Below are 16517 nucleotides of genomic sequence, written 5' to 3'. Positions count from 1 at the left end.
TTTCTTTAAAATAGGTGGCATCCCTCAAGTCTGCATATACACCTTCTTTGGGAATATACCCGAGCTTGAACAGGTCTGCAAGTTCTTTTTTTGTAAAATACTCTTCAGGGTTTCCAAAATGGGAATATAAGCAAACTTCTCAGTTACAATAACTTGATCATATGTCCCAGTACTTTTGTTTCTTCTGCTGTCAAATCTTGTGCCAAGCACTTTCTCAATAGGCTCAACAAATCCCCATTTCTCTCTTAAATGTTTGTTTAGCTTTGCTTCAGAATTTAAAGTTTCAAATGGATTTTCCAATGTTTTGAATGATTGCTCTACTTTGTTCCTATTTTCTGTATCCTCTGAAGACAAGCACTGTAAAGCTACATACATAGCCTGACTGAGTCTCAAAAATCACTTCTTCCATGGATGACACAAATCTCTTAACATTAGAATGACTTAATCCAGCTGCTCTGAGTTGTGCAATAGCAGTAGCACACATATCTAAAATGCTGCTCTTGGACTTCAACAGAGTAGATGATGTGGCTCTCTCTTCTAGATTAGCAGTCAACAGCTCTCCCACATCACCAAGATCTGCTCTGCTTGAATTGACATTGTTAACTTGTTGGTCAATATTGTTGGTGTGTTTGGTGTTTAAATGTTTCCTAAACCCAGAAAACGTTCCAAGCACACGGCCACATCCAGACTCAGCACATTTAAGGCGAAGATTTTTTCCATCCAAATAACCATGAACTACTCGTATATGCCGAACAAGTGCATTTGTGCAACTTAACTCGGTTTCACAAACAAAACACTTCATGCCAAACAGATCTGTTCAAGTACTAGTGAAGCAACCTAGCCCGAATTTCTGCCACACGAGGACTCTCCTTCATTTTGCCAACATCTATATTGTACACAGTGGTCTGGATGAATGTAAACATGTTGCACAGCATGGGGTTGTATATTGTGGCAAATACATAATGTGCCTTAAACAGTTCGTCAAAGGCACCAAGAGAGGAGGTTGACCTGCAAGCAATGGCATTTTTGTCAAGGATGATGAAGAACTGGTGGACTGCTTTCTTCCTTCGTCCTACAGCCAGGAGATAGGGTTGTGTACTTGTCGTGATGCCATCAAGATGTTCTTGGATGTTGGTTCCTGTCTGAGAAAAGAAAAAACACCAATACCATTACAATTCAACGGCTGTAATATTACACAAAAACAGCTTTCATGGGTGTATATCATTTAACTAGGTGTGTGTCACCATTACCCTAAAACTGAAACTACCTCGGTGAAACAACCTCACAAACAAAATTAGCAACAAATACAAACCTTCTTGAAAACCACAAGATGCTTCTCTGCTTGGGAAGCAGACACCTTCCCTGGTCTCTTACGACCCATGGCAGAGGGGGGAATCAGGTGTAGCAGCAGCAAAATTGATGAGAGGTCACTGTCCCAACCTGTGACAACAGAAATTTGATGTTAAATTGACCATCAGCAAAATTTGGTTATTTGTTATGTGTGCATCACAAAGCCAGGCTCAGATGATAACTGCACCCAATGGAATATGGAAAGAGTCATACTTACCAATGTCATCATCCACTTCAGTGCCATCCTCCGGAGTATCAGCTGCCAGGAGAAGATCTTCTAACTCACTAGTGGGTGGAAGCTTTTTGCATTGTTGGATGATCTTTCTCTTGAATGTGGTCGTCCATTTCTCCAGAAACTTGCCGGAGACATCTTCTCCAAACATCAGAACAAAATCCTGCTCCACCTAGGGTGAGGATAATGAAGGACTTTAACATTTCACAGCCAGATTAATTGTATTCATTTCACAGAAATACACATCATTTTTGCTCAACTGTGAAATTGTCAAAACAATCATTTAAATAATTACCAAGCCTTTGACATCTTTGAAACGTGGAAAGACATAGAGTACGTTGCTCGACTGTTGTGGGTCGAGGACCATGTTGCGTCGGAAGTCAAATGTGAGCTTCATCTTCTTCTTGATTGTGTCTTCATCAGCTGAATGTTTAATCAGTGCGATGGCTTCCTTACACTCTTCTTCACTCAGGACAGTCTCTGGAACAAAGTAGGATTCCCGTCTGGCAGCTGGTCCTCCAAGCCCATGCTCACAAGATGCTTCTTCAGATGATGCTATACAATATAACAAAATACTTAAAAAAATAAAATAAAATAAAAAAAAATAAAAAATTCACCCCCATCCCCGTAGCTTCAGATCTTCCTCAGGTGTTGTTAGTGGTTTACCTCCATATGATGATCGTCTGTCTCGAGCAGTGGATCTCTGAATAGTTTTTATCCTCCAGGCCAAGTACCCAGTGCTGCTTGCACCATCATAATAATGCTCCTTGGGGGTTGAAAGGATGACAAAAACAGACAAACATATTTAATAGCCACAGAAACATCAGTCATAGCTAAAAGCTGATAAAATGCATTTCTATGCAAACCAAACAGTTAAACCTACAAGCAAGTGAATCCAAAAATAAGCAAATGCCAATGAAATGACATCATTGCACATCTCGGGCTGAGCAGATGACACGGCTTTGACCAACACAACCAGGAAATCTGCTGAGAGCAGACATCTCAGAATCTAAAAATATAACTTGTCCCATCCACCCAGGAGTTACACCATAACATGCACCCACACCCACATCAACACTAACTGCATTTCACATTACTATGGTAGTGATGCAACCCAGTCAAGGAGGGATTGCAGGTGGTGCCAGGAGGCTGGCATCTTGAAGGTGAAAACTCCAATTTATTGTAGAGCTTGTAATGTCTGTCTGATCTCAAAAGTAAATTGTTTTGAGCTGTGGCATGGCGAGCACATTTGAGTACCTTAGAGTTCCAAATATTTGATGACAGATTTTTGATTAGACTCATGAAAATGTTAAGTGTTTGCATGTAAACGTTGCAATTAATGTGCTCCAGTTGGAGTCAAGCACAGGAGATTCTTTTTGTTTGATTAAAATTAGGTTTTTAAAAAAAGAAAGGAAAACAAAACAAAACAAAAACAAAAAAACACTAAGAACCCCCACTTTTCTAGATGGTGGCAAACTAAACACTTTAGTATGTCTACACTAAAATGTCTATAAGTTTGCTTTAATTTACCTCAGCTGCATACATCTTTGCACAGGTAATGTCCAAAACTGGATTTATGGTTTTCAAGTGCTTGTAGCCTTATTTATTATATTTCTAAAAGGTTGAAAGGTTGAAAGGTGAAAAATCATCTCAGCAATACTTAAACAACTGCAACTTAAGGAAACACTTTTAACAGTAACACAGCTATAATAAACTGTGTTACTGTTAAAAGAAATCTCAATGCATCATTTAACAGTAACACAGCTTATTATAGCGTGACTTACATATCCAGTCCTGGAGAAGGGATCGCTGAGGTGGGGGAATAAGTTCACAATTCCTCTGGCGTACATTTCTTTAACCTCTCTGGGTGGTGATGTCCTGCAAGAATAAAAAGGTCAAGGTATATTATCCATTGTATGCACTAGATTTGACAAAGATTTGAATTGAATCTAAGCACTACATTGAGCTAACTAAAAACTATTTAAAAATTACCCATTCTTCTCTGTCATATCAGCTGCCGGTATGCTCACCATTTTCCTTCTGGTTTCATCTGTAAGGCACTTGCTTCGATTATATTCCTTTATTATGCGTTCCCCACCAGGTTTGTTGTTCAGAATGGATTCCACCAACTTCAAACAAGGAGCAAAACAATTCAGCTTTTAAAAAATACATCCCAAAAAACACACCAGTAATTGTTAGTAAAAAAAACATGACATTATCTTTCCAAATTGGGAATTAAAAAAAAAAAAATTCTTAAAAACATAAGCCATATTAGAGGCTATTAAAACACAACACTTTTTTTCCAAGTTTTTGAGTTAATTCTTACGTGCTTGGCTTCTGTGTCCAGCCTCTGCCATTTCACGGAAGGACTCTCTGAAAGAATCAGTGTATCTTGAGAATCAGACGAACCACGGGATAATGGTTCAGATAGCTCTGGAGATTCCACCAAGGAGACAAACTCTGACCATAAGAGAAGCAGATGGAAGAAAAAATGTTAACCACAATGAACTAAGTTCATTAAACACTAACATTGATTATAGATGTAGCTGAAACAAACCAGTTTCATATTTGATTGTTAGAACTCCAGCTGAGGGATCCTTAACAACACTTGGTGTTGGCTCTCACTGCGGTATTGTATCACTTCCTGTTCCTGTTTCGGAGCACAGTGTTTTGCTGTCTGTTAGCTGTTATATCTGTATAACTCGATTTATCTGGATAATAACATATTTTAGTGTAATCTTCACCTACTTTAAATAGCATACTCTTTGCTGAATCACCTGTATTCACATTACTCACGTTATTTGTTTTTAGAAATTCGCTAGCTTAGCTCAGCTAGTAGCTTAGCCCTTAGCCGACTCACTACCAGCATGGCTTCTTCTCCTGTCTCTCCTGCACTTTCCTGCTCTGGGTGTCACATGCTTAGTTACTCCTCGGCCTCCTTTAGCAGTAACGGTACTTGTAATAAATGTAGTCTGTTTGTAGCTCTGGAGGCCAGGCTTTCTGAACTGGAGACTCGGCTCCGCACCCTGGAAAATCCTACATCTAGCCAGGCCCCTGTAGCGGGTGCGGACCATGGTAGCTTAGCCGCCGTTAGCTCCCCCCCAGCAGATCCCGAGCAGCAGGGAAAACAGGCCGGCTGGGTGACGGTGAGGAGGAAGCGTAGTCCTAAGCAGAAGCCCCGGGTACACCACCAACCTGTTCACGTCTCTAACCGTTTTTCTCCACTCGGCGACACACCCGCCGAGGAACAAACTCTGGTTATTGGCGACTCTGTTTTGAGAAACGTGAAGCTAGAGACACCGGCGACCATAGTCAAATGTCTTCCAGGGGCCAGAGCGGGCGACATTCATGGAAATTTGAAACTGCTGGCTAAGGCTAATCGTAGATTTGGTAAGATCGTTATTCACGTCGGCAGTAATGACACCCGGTTACGCCAATCGGAGGTCACTAAAATTAATATTGACTCGGTGTGTAACTTTGCAAAAACGATGTCGGACTCTGTAGTTTTCTCTGGGCCCCTCCCCAATCAGACCAGGAGCGACATGTTTAGCCGCATGTTCTCCTTGAATCGCTGGCTGTCTTAGTGGTGTCCAAAAAACGACGTGGGCTTCATAGATAATTGGCAAAGTTTCTGGGGAAAACCTGGTCTTGTTAGGAGAGACGGCATCCATCCCACTTTGGATGGAGCAGCTCTCATTTCTAGAAATCTGCCCAAATTTATTAACCCTCCTAAAAACTGACTACCCAGGGTTGAGACCAGGAAGCAGAGTTGCAGTCTTACACGCCTCTCTGCAGCTTCTCTCCTCCTGCCATCCCCCCAAAACCCCATCCCCACAGAGTCGGTGCCTGCTCCCAGACCACCAAACACCAAAGCTAAAATAAGCAAAAAGCTATTTAAGCATAAAAATTCAAAAACAATAAATAATACAGCTTCATCAACTGCACCAAAAAATAAAACAATTAAATGTGGATTGTTAAACATTAGGTCTCTCTCTTCCAAGTCCCTATTAGTAAATGATTTAATAATTGATCAACGTATTGATTTATTCTGCCTTACAGAAACCTGGTTACAGCAGGATGAATATGTTAGTTTAAATGAATCAACACCCCCGAGTCACAGTAACTGTCAGAATGCTCGAAGCACAGGTCGAGGAGGAGGATTAGCAGCAATCTTCAATTCCAGCTTATTAATTAATCAAAGACCCAGACAAAGTTTTCATTCTTTTGAAAGCCTGACTCTTAGTCTTGTCCATCCTAATTGGGAAAATCAAAAACCTGTTTTATTTGTTATTATCTATCGTCCACCTGGTCCTTACTCAGAGTTTCTGTCTGATTTCTCAGACTTTTTATCTGATTTAGTGCTCAGTTCAGATAAAATCTTTATAGTGGGTGATTTTAACATCCATGTAGATGCTGAGAATGACAGCCTCAACACTGCATTTAATCTATTGTTAGATTCAATTGGCTTCTCTCAAAATGTAAAGGAGCCCACCCACCACTTTAATCATACTCTGGATCTTGTCCTGACATATGGCATAGAAACTGAAGACTTAACAGTATTCCCTGAAAGCCCCCTCCTGTCTGATCATTTCTTAGTAACATTTACATTTACTTTAATGGATTACACAGCAGTGGGGAATAAGTTTTATTACAGTAGAAGTCTTTCTGAAAGTGCTGTAACTAAGTTTAAGGATCTAATTCCTTCATTGTTATGCTCTTCAGTGCCAACACAGTGCAGAGCAGCTACCTAAACTCTGCTCCCAGTGAGGTCGATTATCTCGTCAATAGTTTTACATCCTCACTGCGTATAACTTTGGATACTGTGCCTCCTCTGAAAAGGAAAGCTTCAAATCAGAAGTGCCTGACTCCGTGGTATAATTCACAAACGCACAGCTTAAAGCAGATAACCCGAAAGCTGGAGAGGGAATGGCGTCTCACTAAATTAGAAGATGCTCAGTTAGCCTGGAAAAAGAGTTTGTTGCTCTATAAAAAAGCCCTCCGTAAAGCTAGGGCATCTTACTATTCATCATTAATTGAAGAAAATAAGAGCAACCCCAGGTTTCTTTTCAGCACTGTAGCCAGGCTGACAAAGAGTCAGAGCTCTGTAGAGCCGAGTATTCCTTTCACGTTAACTAGTAGTGACTTCATGGATTTCTTTACAAATAAAATTTTAGACATTAGAGAAAAAATTATTCATAACCACCTCAAAGATTTATCTTCATGTTCGGCTGCTTTCAGCACTGCTGGTATTTGTTTAGACTCTTTGGCTCCAGTTGATCTTTCAGAGTTAACTTCAATAGTTACTTCCTCCAAACCAGCAACATGTTTGTTAGATCCCATTCCTACTAGACTGTTCAAAGAAGTCTTTCCAATTATTGATGCTTCAATCTTAAAAATGATCAATCAGTCTTTATTAGTTGGCTATGTACCACAGATTTTCAAGGTGGCTGTAATTAAACCTCTGCTTAAAAAGCCATCACTGACCCAGCTGTCCTAGCTAATTATAGGCCAATCTCCAACCTTCCTTTTCTCTCAAAGATTCTTGAAAGAGTAGTTGTAAAACAGCTAACTGATCATCTGCAGAGGAACGGTTTATTTGAAGAGTTTCAGTCAGGTTTCAGAATTCATCACAGTACAGAAACAGCATTAGTGAAGGTTACCAATGATCTTCTTACAGCCTCTGACAGTGGACTCATCTCTGTGCTTGTCCTGTTGGACCTCAGTGCAGCTTTTGATACTGTTGACCATAACATTTTATTACAGAGATTAGAGCTTGCTATAGGTATTAAAGGTACTGCACTGCAGTGGTTTGAATCATATTTATCTCATAGACTCCAATTTGTTCATGTAAATGGGGAGTCTTCTTCACACACTAAGGTTAATTATGGAGTTCCACAGGGTTCTGTGCTAGGACCAATTCTATTTACATTATACATGCTTCCCTTAGGCAGTATTATTAGAAAGCACTGCATCAATTTTCATTGTTATGCAGATGATACTCAGCTTTACCTATCAATGAAGCCAGATGACACACATCAATTAATTAAACAGCAGGAATGTCTTAAAGACATTAAGGCCTGGATGACCTCTAATTTCCTGCTTCTAAATTCAGATCAAACTGAAATTCTTGTTCTCGGCCCCACAAATCTTAGAAACATGGTGTCTAACCAGATACTTACTCTGGATGGCATTACTTTGGCCTCCAGTAACACTGTGAGAAATCTTGGAGTCATTTTTGACCAGGATATGTCCTTCAATGCACATATTAAACAAATATGTAGGACCGCTTTTTTGCATTTGCGCAATATTTCTAAAATTAGAAACATCCTTTCTCAGAGTGATGCTGAAAAGCTCATTCATGCATTTATTACTTCTAGGCTGGACTATTGTAATTCATTATTATCAGGCTGTCCTAAAAGCTCCCTGAAAAGCCTTCAGCTGATCCAAAATGCTGCAGCTAGAGTACTGACAGGGACTAGAAAGAGAGAGCAGATTTCTCCCATATTGGCTTCTCTTCATTGGCTCCCTGTTAAATCTAGAATAGAATTTAAAATCCTTCTCCTCACATACAAGGTCTTGAATAATCAGGCCCCATCTTATCTCAAAGACCTCATAGTACCATATCACCCCAACAGAGCACTTCTCTCTCAGACTGCTGGCTTACTTGTGGTTCCTAGGATACTTAAGAGTAGAATGGGAGGCAGAGCCTTCAGCTTTCAGGCCCCTCTTCTGTGGAACCAGCTCCCAGCTTGGATTCAGGAGACAGACACCCTCTCTATTTTTAAGATTAGGCTTAAAACTTTCCTTTATGATAAAGCTTATAATTAGGGCTGGATCAGGTGACCCTGAACCATCCCTTAGTTATGCTGCTATAGGCCTAGGCTGCTGGGGGGTTCACATAATGCACTGTTTCTTTTCATTCACCTTATTTACTTTGTTTATACTCCACTCTGCATTTAATCATTAATTGATATTAATCTCTGGCTCTCTTCCACAGCATGTCTTTCTCTCCCCTCAGCCCAACCGGTCGCGGCAGATGACCCCCCCTCCCTGAGCCTGGTTCTGCTGGAGGTTTCTTCCTGTTAAAAGGGAGTTTTTCCTTTCCACTGTCACCAAGTGCTGCTCATAGGGGGTCGTTTTGACTGTTCGGTTTCTCTGTATTATTGTAGGGTCTTTACCCACAATACAAAGCGCCTTGAGGCGACAGTTTGTTGTGATTTGGTGCTATATAAATAAAATTGAATTGAATTGAATTGAATCCTCAAATACATCCTCATCCAACTCAGTCCCAGAACTGTCAACAACCTTCACACCTTCAGTTACAGCTGGCACACCAAACTTCGCAAATGCTAGAGAAAAAGACAAACGCTTGTGAAAACCACAATTATGAGGTTACTTGCTCTAATCCTCACATATTCATATAATCTGGAACATTACTTTTGAAAAAACCTCATTAATGTGTGAAGTAACATTACAAGCACCTCATAGCTTCCAGTTTAAAGCTTGATTAATGCCAATTTCTTACCTGCAATCAAAAACTCCTTCAGATCCGGCTCTGTTAGTCGAACAAATTTTTGTTCATCTCCAAGTCTTGTTTTAATCAACATGGTTCCTGCAGCACATAATACCTTAATGTCAAACATCTTAAATACTGGAATGCTGTCAATTTGAAACGTGCCAACTGCTTTACAACAAATAAAGCTTACATCACACCATATACATAGACTACAATGATTAAAGTTTACACATTAATGTCTTGGGCACAAAGTAATTTGACTTCGTGATACTCTTATCAAGGTTAGACAGTTACTAAAACCCTTTTCCATTAGCACCTACTAAAAACGTTAACCAAGTCCCTGGCTTCTTTTTTGGCTTTTCCATTAGTGCAGGGATGCTCAAATTCAGGCCTTGAGGGCCGGTGTCCTGCAGGTTTTAGATGTGTCCCTGATTCAACACACCTGAATCACCTCCACAGTATGCAGTCAGGTTCTACAGAGTCCTGCTAATGACTTCTATATTTGACTCAGGTGTGTTGAAGAAGAGACATCTAAAAGTTGCAGGACACCGGCCCTCGAGGCCTGAATTTGAGGATCCCTGCATTAGTGGAACCATTTAGCAAGGTTTATAGTTGAAGGATTGCGCTAGGCACGAGGGGGCTCGCGCAAATTACCACGCGCGCCCAGTCCAATGCGTCAACTACAAAGCTAGCTCGACTATTAGCAGCTGCTTGCTGCAACAGTTCTGAGTCGCGATGTCAGAAGACTGCCAGTCACTAGTCAAAGCATATTTCAGTCACTAATATCTTCAAACATTAAAACAGTTTTATGCTGGGCTTATTGTGTATAAAATATGAGCACCATTATTCCAAGCTAGCATTACCTTACCCTCACACGTTCTCTCATCTGTATCCTTCCGTCTGCCGCTCTTTATTCACTTTGAGTCTGGTAACAGCCATAAAGTGAGCAGCAGCCTATGCTGCTGTTTCTCTAAAAACCAAATCATGACTATGGGGCTGTCTTGATATCAACGATCCCGCCCACAATGAGATGCCACTCAATTGTAATTGAAAATTAACCAAACTGTGTTAAACAGAAGCAACCCGAATAAAATAGGGACTAACGGAAAAAGAAGCAGAGCAGCTACTAGCTATTTAACCAAACAACGCTGGCAATTGCCGATTTATTAATTTACCTAGCACATAAAAAAAAAAAAAAAAAAAAGGACTGTTAACATTACTGTTGATCTGAAAAGCCATACAGCCAATGTGAGTTATTTTTTCTCAACCCACACAATTTTTGCTGAATGTTATGTTTCTTAAGAAAACAAAACAAAAGAAAAAAAAATGTATAATATGGCTTGGACATGGATTAAGCCAGCGGACATTTTAAGCTAGGCATTCACTCGGTCAGGTTAGCCGTGTTAAACTTGGTATTCAGATATCAAAACTCACTAAAATACCAGGGCCTACAAAACAATGTAATTCTAAAACAATTCTTGTTTAAATTACAATATAAAATTGGGTCATTATCTCATAATAAGAAACTTACCACAGTCGATCGAGCGGGAGAAAAATGGCATCCACACAACGGTTTGACTTGTTGGTTTGAGAGGAGGAGGTGGGCGGAGCTTTCCAGAGTCAAATTGACACGATGTCTATTCACTCTACAAATTTCCACCAACACTAGGAGGCATTATACTCAACCTGTTGTTGTAATAGCTCTGAAAGAGTCAATGAATTTGGACACTGCATATTTAACACTGCGAAATTTACTGTGATGGAGCCATGCTTTCATGTTGTCTATGCCAAATGCTGACCCTGCATTCCAAATGTTTTAGCAGAAATCAATACTCATCAAACCAGGGAATGTTTTTTCAATCTTCTATTGTCCAATTTTGGTGAGTCTATGTGAACTGTGGCCTCGGTTTCTGGTTATTAGCTGACAGGCGTGATGGGTGTGGTCTTCTGTTTATTCAGAGATGCTCTTCTGCATACCTTTCTCATAACCAGTTATTTGAGTTAAGGCCCTTTCACACCGGACATGTATATTCCGTGCGAATGTTTCGTGCGTTAAAAATATATTTCGGACTCTCCTGTTCTTAATGCAGCCGTTCACACCGACCGCGTCATTTCACAGGACGAATTTGCGGCATTTATTTTTTCGGATCAAGTTCGATTTTTCTGACTTTCGCAAGCGAACAAACAGGACTGACCAATCAGAGCGCTGCATTTAGCAGCATGCGAGGTCATAGCTCAAAACACGAACCGATGTACTGAATATACAGTGATGTGGGAACAATAAAATCATAATATTTTCCCTCAGACACACAGCTACACGCTGCTCCGGGTCAGTCGGCTCTCTGATATTATCCTCTGCCTCCTCACATGTGATCCTAACTCTGCCAACAAGAGCTTAAACTGTCCCACTGACATCCAGAAATTTGAGTGAAAGCATCCGTGATGCAGCTTCAGCTCCGGGATCAAACCATGAAACTCTCCCTGCTGCTGCAGAACCCATAAACTGTTTCTTCCTTCTCTTGTTTAGAAACATCAGGGCCTCATTACATCATCACTTGATGTCGACTGCATTTTTTTTTCCACCGTGCGTTATATGAGGAGGATTTAGTCGCAAAAACGCAACGCGTCCGGTGTGTATGTAGGTTACACGACAGGTTCGCATCCGAAAGATTCGGAATTTCGTGTCGTTTTTATGCAACGCATCCGGTGTGAAAGGGCCTTTACTCTGCAAAGCGATCTGGCCGTTCTCCTCTTACCTCTGACATCAACAAGGCATCGTCACCCAGAGAGCTGCTGCTCACTGGATTTTTTTTTTTCTTTTATAGACCTGTGCATGAAAATCCCAGCAGACCAGCCGGACACCAACAAACATGCTACCAAAGTCACTTAAACCACCTTTCTTCCCCATTCATTCGCTTTGAACTTCAGCAGGTCACCTTGGCCATGTCTACATGCACCGAGTTGCTGCCATGTGACTGTCAAAAGTTTGGACACTGGTACTGTATTTGTATTTGCACAGGTGTACTTATTAGTGTCTGGTGCATGTATGTTACACAACTTGTTTGTAAATATTATTTATGCTAAAAGAAGGCAGTACTACATACAGTGAGAAACAGATTTTTTGCCAAAAATCTATCAATGGGATTTTTATGCAAAGATTGAAGCATTTAACACCTGGAACTTGATGTTTCATCAAAATATTCTTACATGTGTGCATTTAAAATGGTTTATCAAATCCCACCTTATTTGATATAATGTGTTTGTTTTTGATAAATAATTTAAAAAATAATAAATGTGCAAACCATACTTTGAAATAATAGCAAAGATTTGTGCAATAAAGAGAAAAACAGAAATCCAGGAATTGTTTGCAGAGTTTATGGAATAATTCAGGGTTATAACTTTATTCTGTTCAGATTAACCCCTAAAAACCCACCACAACAGAGGTAATCTTTTCCATTAGAGAGATGAACAAATAAAAATATGCTGAGGAAAAGGTGATATTCACTTATCATAAATGACTACTTGAGTGACTTATGTGAATGTTGACCTCAAGTGTGTACAAGTCACATAATGTGCCTTTAAAACATTTATTTTGCAGGAGAAAAGTAAAAAAATAAAAAGGTACTCATAACACATGCCATCAGACGATCCTCCCTGATGGTGTAAAGTAAACAGCTGACTCACTTCAGGATTCATTTCCTGCCAAAACGTTATATTTCTGTTCAGTCTTCTGCTGGAGTCCTTAAAAAGAGACAGAACAGGAATTCTTCTTATCCAGCAGCAGAAGAAAAACAAACCTGACCTGAAAGAAGTCGTTGCACTTCTGCTCCTGCTTTGCTTAGAAGCAGGAGTTGTTAAACACACAGAGAACAAGCAGCTTATGCTTCTTATATATATATATATATATATATATATATATATATATATATATATATATATATATATATATATCAAAATAAAAAGGGAAGAGAAAGCACCACTTGAATCCAGCAATGATTATTTTCAGCTGTTTTTCAGCTGTTTCTATAATAAATAAAGATGATAAAAATCTAAATGCTGCTCCAGTGTTTTGCCCTTGGTTTCTGGGATGAAGGCCATGGTAAAGATGATGTTGAGGGTGCACATAGAGGCAAAGAGCCAGAAGGTTCCTGCACTGGTTAGAAGATTCTGCAAAACAAAGAGATTCAGAGATAGAGAAAGAAAAGGCCACAGAGAAATATCCCAAAAAACACAAATTCATAAGACTGCAGGGCTGTTTGAATTATGACACAATTTTTTTCATGAACTTAAGTGTTATTTTTTGGTATTTCATTCATGAATCCATTCATTTTCTTATTCTCTTAAGGAGAGAGAATGGAGTGGAGGCTGGAGCCCATCCCAGCTGTCACAGGGTGAGAGGTGGGGTATACCCTGGAAAGGCTCACCAACCCATCACAGGGTCAACACAGACAACCACACAATCCCACATCCACACCTACAGCCAATTTAGAATAACCAGTTAATGTAACGTATTTCTTTGACCTGTGGAAGGAAACTACAATCACTATCCTCTGAACTGAGAACTTCTAAAGGTGACAGCAGCTAACCTAAGCAGGCTATAGACCGATTACAGACTGCTTAAGCTGCAGTTATGGTTTGCGTGTTGGTCATTGCTCACTCATAATGTGATGTCAACACAGCCCTTGAGGAACACTGGACTTGCTCGAGTCTTTGCATAATCATGTTTTGCAACTCAAAAAAAAAGGTCAAAAGAGGAAACAGAGATTTTGGTATTTTTCACAAGAAAAGCTCATCTTTTATTCCAGCTGCTGCAGCATCTGTGTGCCTTCTGCTTACCTCAGTGTTCCTGTATTGATATATCACTGAAACAGCAATGAACCCTAACCTATTCATACATTTCTCCAACATAGGCATGTCATGTTTAACAAATAAATGATTGGTTTTGCAAGTGTTTTGCTTGATGGCGACAGGAGGTATAAGGTACCACCTTCTGTCAAATGCATGTCAAGATCTTATCAGTAATAGATAAAGATCTATAGCATAGATAGGATAAGCAATTTACATATAGATGACGTCATATTTTTAATTGAATGTAGATTATAAAAATAGATAATATTGTATAAGGGGTATATGGAATGAATGTCAGGGCTGGTGCTTATGTGTCACTATAGGGGAGGTGGGTGAAAGTACATATATATATATATATATATATATATATATATATTTATATATATATATATTTATATATTTATTTTAATTGGGTATTTTCTTTTTATTTTGTAAACATAAATAAATAAAAAGGCACAGGACTTGTCATTTCATTTTTGTGAGACATTACAGCATGTATAGTTTGTTTTTTACTTTACATTTTTCATTCAACTATGACCGAAACATTTTGCTTTGGACCACATTGGAAATCTTTACTTAATTTTATTTGTATATGTTTAATTCCTTCTAAAAAAATTAATGAAATCAAGATTCGTTTTACCCGAGTTTCACAAAGAAGACAGCACCAGGACACCGTTAGTGAGCCTACTGAGACCTCTGAGTGCCACCGTGAATGTGATCAGAAATAGGCTTACTGACAGAAAGGTCAGTAAGCCTGAACTTTCGCCCCTCCTCCCTTCCTCTCTCCCCCCGCCTCTCTCTCCTCCTACCTCCTCCTCCTCCTCCTCCTCCTCTGCTAAACATCAGATTAGCCTCAGTCAGGGTTTTGTGTTTAATTCCTCTGAGAAAAAGAAAAATTAAAAAATAAAATTGAAAATAAAAGCAAATAAAATAAATACAAAGAAGAAAAGCAAAATGAAAAATATAACCAAAAAAAAAAAAAAAGTAAATGAAAAAAACTAAAAAGTAAATGAAAAACAAAAAAAATGAAAGCAAATAAAATTGAAAATTAAAAAATAAAATTGAAAATAAAAAAATAAAATTGAAAATTAAAAAATAAAATTGAAAATAAAAGTAAATAAAATAAATAAAAAGAAGAAAAGCAAAATGAAAAATATAACCAAAAAAAAATAAAAGTAAATGAAAAAAACTAAAAAGTAAATGAAAAACAAAAAAAATGAAAGCAAATAAAATTGAAAATTAAAAAATAAAATTGAAAATAAAAAAATAAAATTGAAAATTAAAAAATAAAATTGAAAAGTAAAAAATGAAATTGTAAATTTAAAATAAAATGTAAAAACTAAAATGTAAAAAATACAATTGAAAAAATAAAAGTAAATGAAAAAAATGAAAGCAAATGAAATTGTAAATTAAAAAAATAAAATTGTAAATTTAAAAATAAAATTGTAAATTAAAAAATAAAATTTAAAAAGTAAACTAAAAATTAAATTTTTAAAAAGTAAAATAAAAGTAAATTAGTGAAATCATCTGTTTTTTTTTAAAAAAAGTTTCTGTTTTCTAGTTCCACTGACCTGTAACAGAAAATAGACACTAAAAACCTCCCCTCCCTCCTCCCTCCTCCCCCCTATGTTGAGCCTCTTTGAGATCTTATCCACCTCTCTGTATTACAGTGTATTACGGTATTGAAAAAAGAAAACCAATAATTTAGACTTCAGTGGGGGCCACACCTATGCCCCCCTATTCACGGCCTCTCTTTTCACGGTAACACCTCTGTTTGCTTTAGGTAAGATACAGAAAAATAACGGTCACCGAACCTCTTTAGCTTGCTGTACACATCTGTTTTTGTAAGATAAGTAACCCCCCACCTCTTTTTACTACCACCCCCTAAAAAAGGTCTTACATAACTCGGTAATAAGTATAAATGAGCAGCCTTTTGCACTGAAATACCTCTTTGAAAATCTGAAATTTTTTCAGCTCCTCTAAGCAACATCATCTGTAACCATGGCATCAACAGCGCGCAAACTGAACATTATCAGTCAAACGCCTGTTTCAAATTACCGAGCTTATGGCGAACCGCCTGCAAAACGAAGCATGTACCGTATTTTTCGGACTATACGTCGCTCCGGAGTATAGGTCGCACCAGCCAAAAATGCATAATAAAGAAGAAAAAAACATATATAGGTCGCACTGGACTATAAGTCGCACTTTTTTTTGGGGGGGGGGGGGGGGGGGGTGATAGAATCCGAGACTCAGAGCAGAAATTCCATCTTGAACGGCAATTTAAAATAATAATGGATTAAAGAACAGGACGAACACGGTTACGCCTACGTTATGCTAACGTAACACGTTCAGCTACATGACGCACAACGAACACGTGTTCGGTATGTTAACGTAACATTAAGTTATTCAGATAACCATAGCATAAAGAACATACTAACAAGTTAACCAAACCATCAATCCATTGAATTCTTCATCCTCGGTGTCACTTCTAAACAATTCCGTACACTCCGTAGACGAAGCGCCGCTTCCTCTTCTGTGTCGCGTTAGTCAGACTCGTCGTCAGCTGCAGTT

The 16517-nt window shown here is 38.7% G+C and overlaps 1 protein-coding gene across 1 annotated transcript in view; it reads right to left on the bottom strand.

Annotated features, from left to right (window-relative positions):
- Positions 1–824: 824 nt before the first annotated feature.
- The window catches only part of LOC115774030 (solute carrier family 2, facilitated glucose transporter member 8-like), a 44426-nt gene continuing 28733 nt past the window's right edge, over positions 825–16517 (bottom strand). Inside the window, exons 10-16 of the mRNA XM_030721038.1 lie at positions 13156–13265; positions 3367–3460; positions 2249–2348; positions 1878–2137; positions 1568–1754; positions 1313–1440; positions 825–1142 (exon numbers count right to left, since the gene is read on the bottom strand). Of these exons, the coding sequence (XP_030576898.1) occupies positions 825–1142; positions 1313–1440; positions 1568–1754; positions 1878–2137; positions 2249–2348; positions 3367–3460; positions 13156–13265 (1197 nt within the window). The remainder of the gene's footprint in view (positions 1143–1312; positions 1441–1567; positions 1755–1877; positions 2138–2248; positions 2349–3366; positions 3461–13155; positions 13266–16517) is intronic.

This window comes from Archocentrus centrarchus, chromosome 24 (genome assembly GCF_007364275.1).
Source record: "Archocentrus centrarchus isolate MPI-CPG fArcCen1 chromosome 24, fArcCen1, whole genome shotgun sequence".
Taxonomy (NCBI): domain Eukaryota; kingdom Metazoa; phylum Chordata; class Actinopteri; order Cichliformes; family Cichlidae; genus Archocentrus; species Archocentrus centrarchus.
This window is presented reverse-complemented; position numbering and strand designations above follow the sequence as displayed.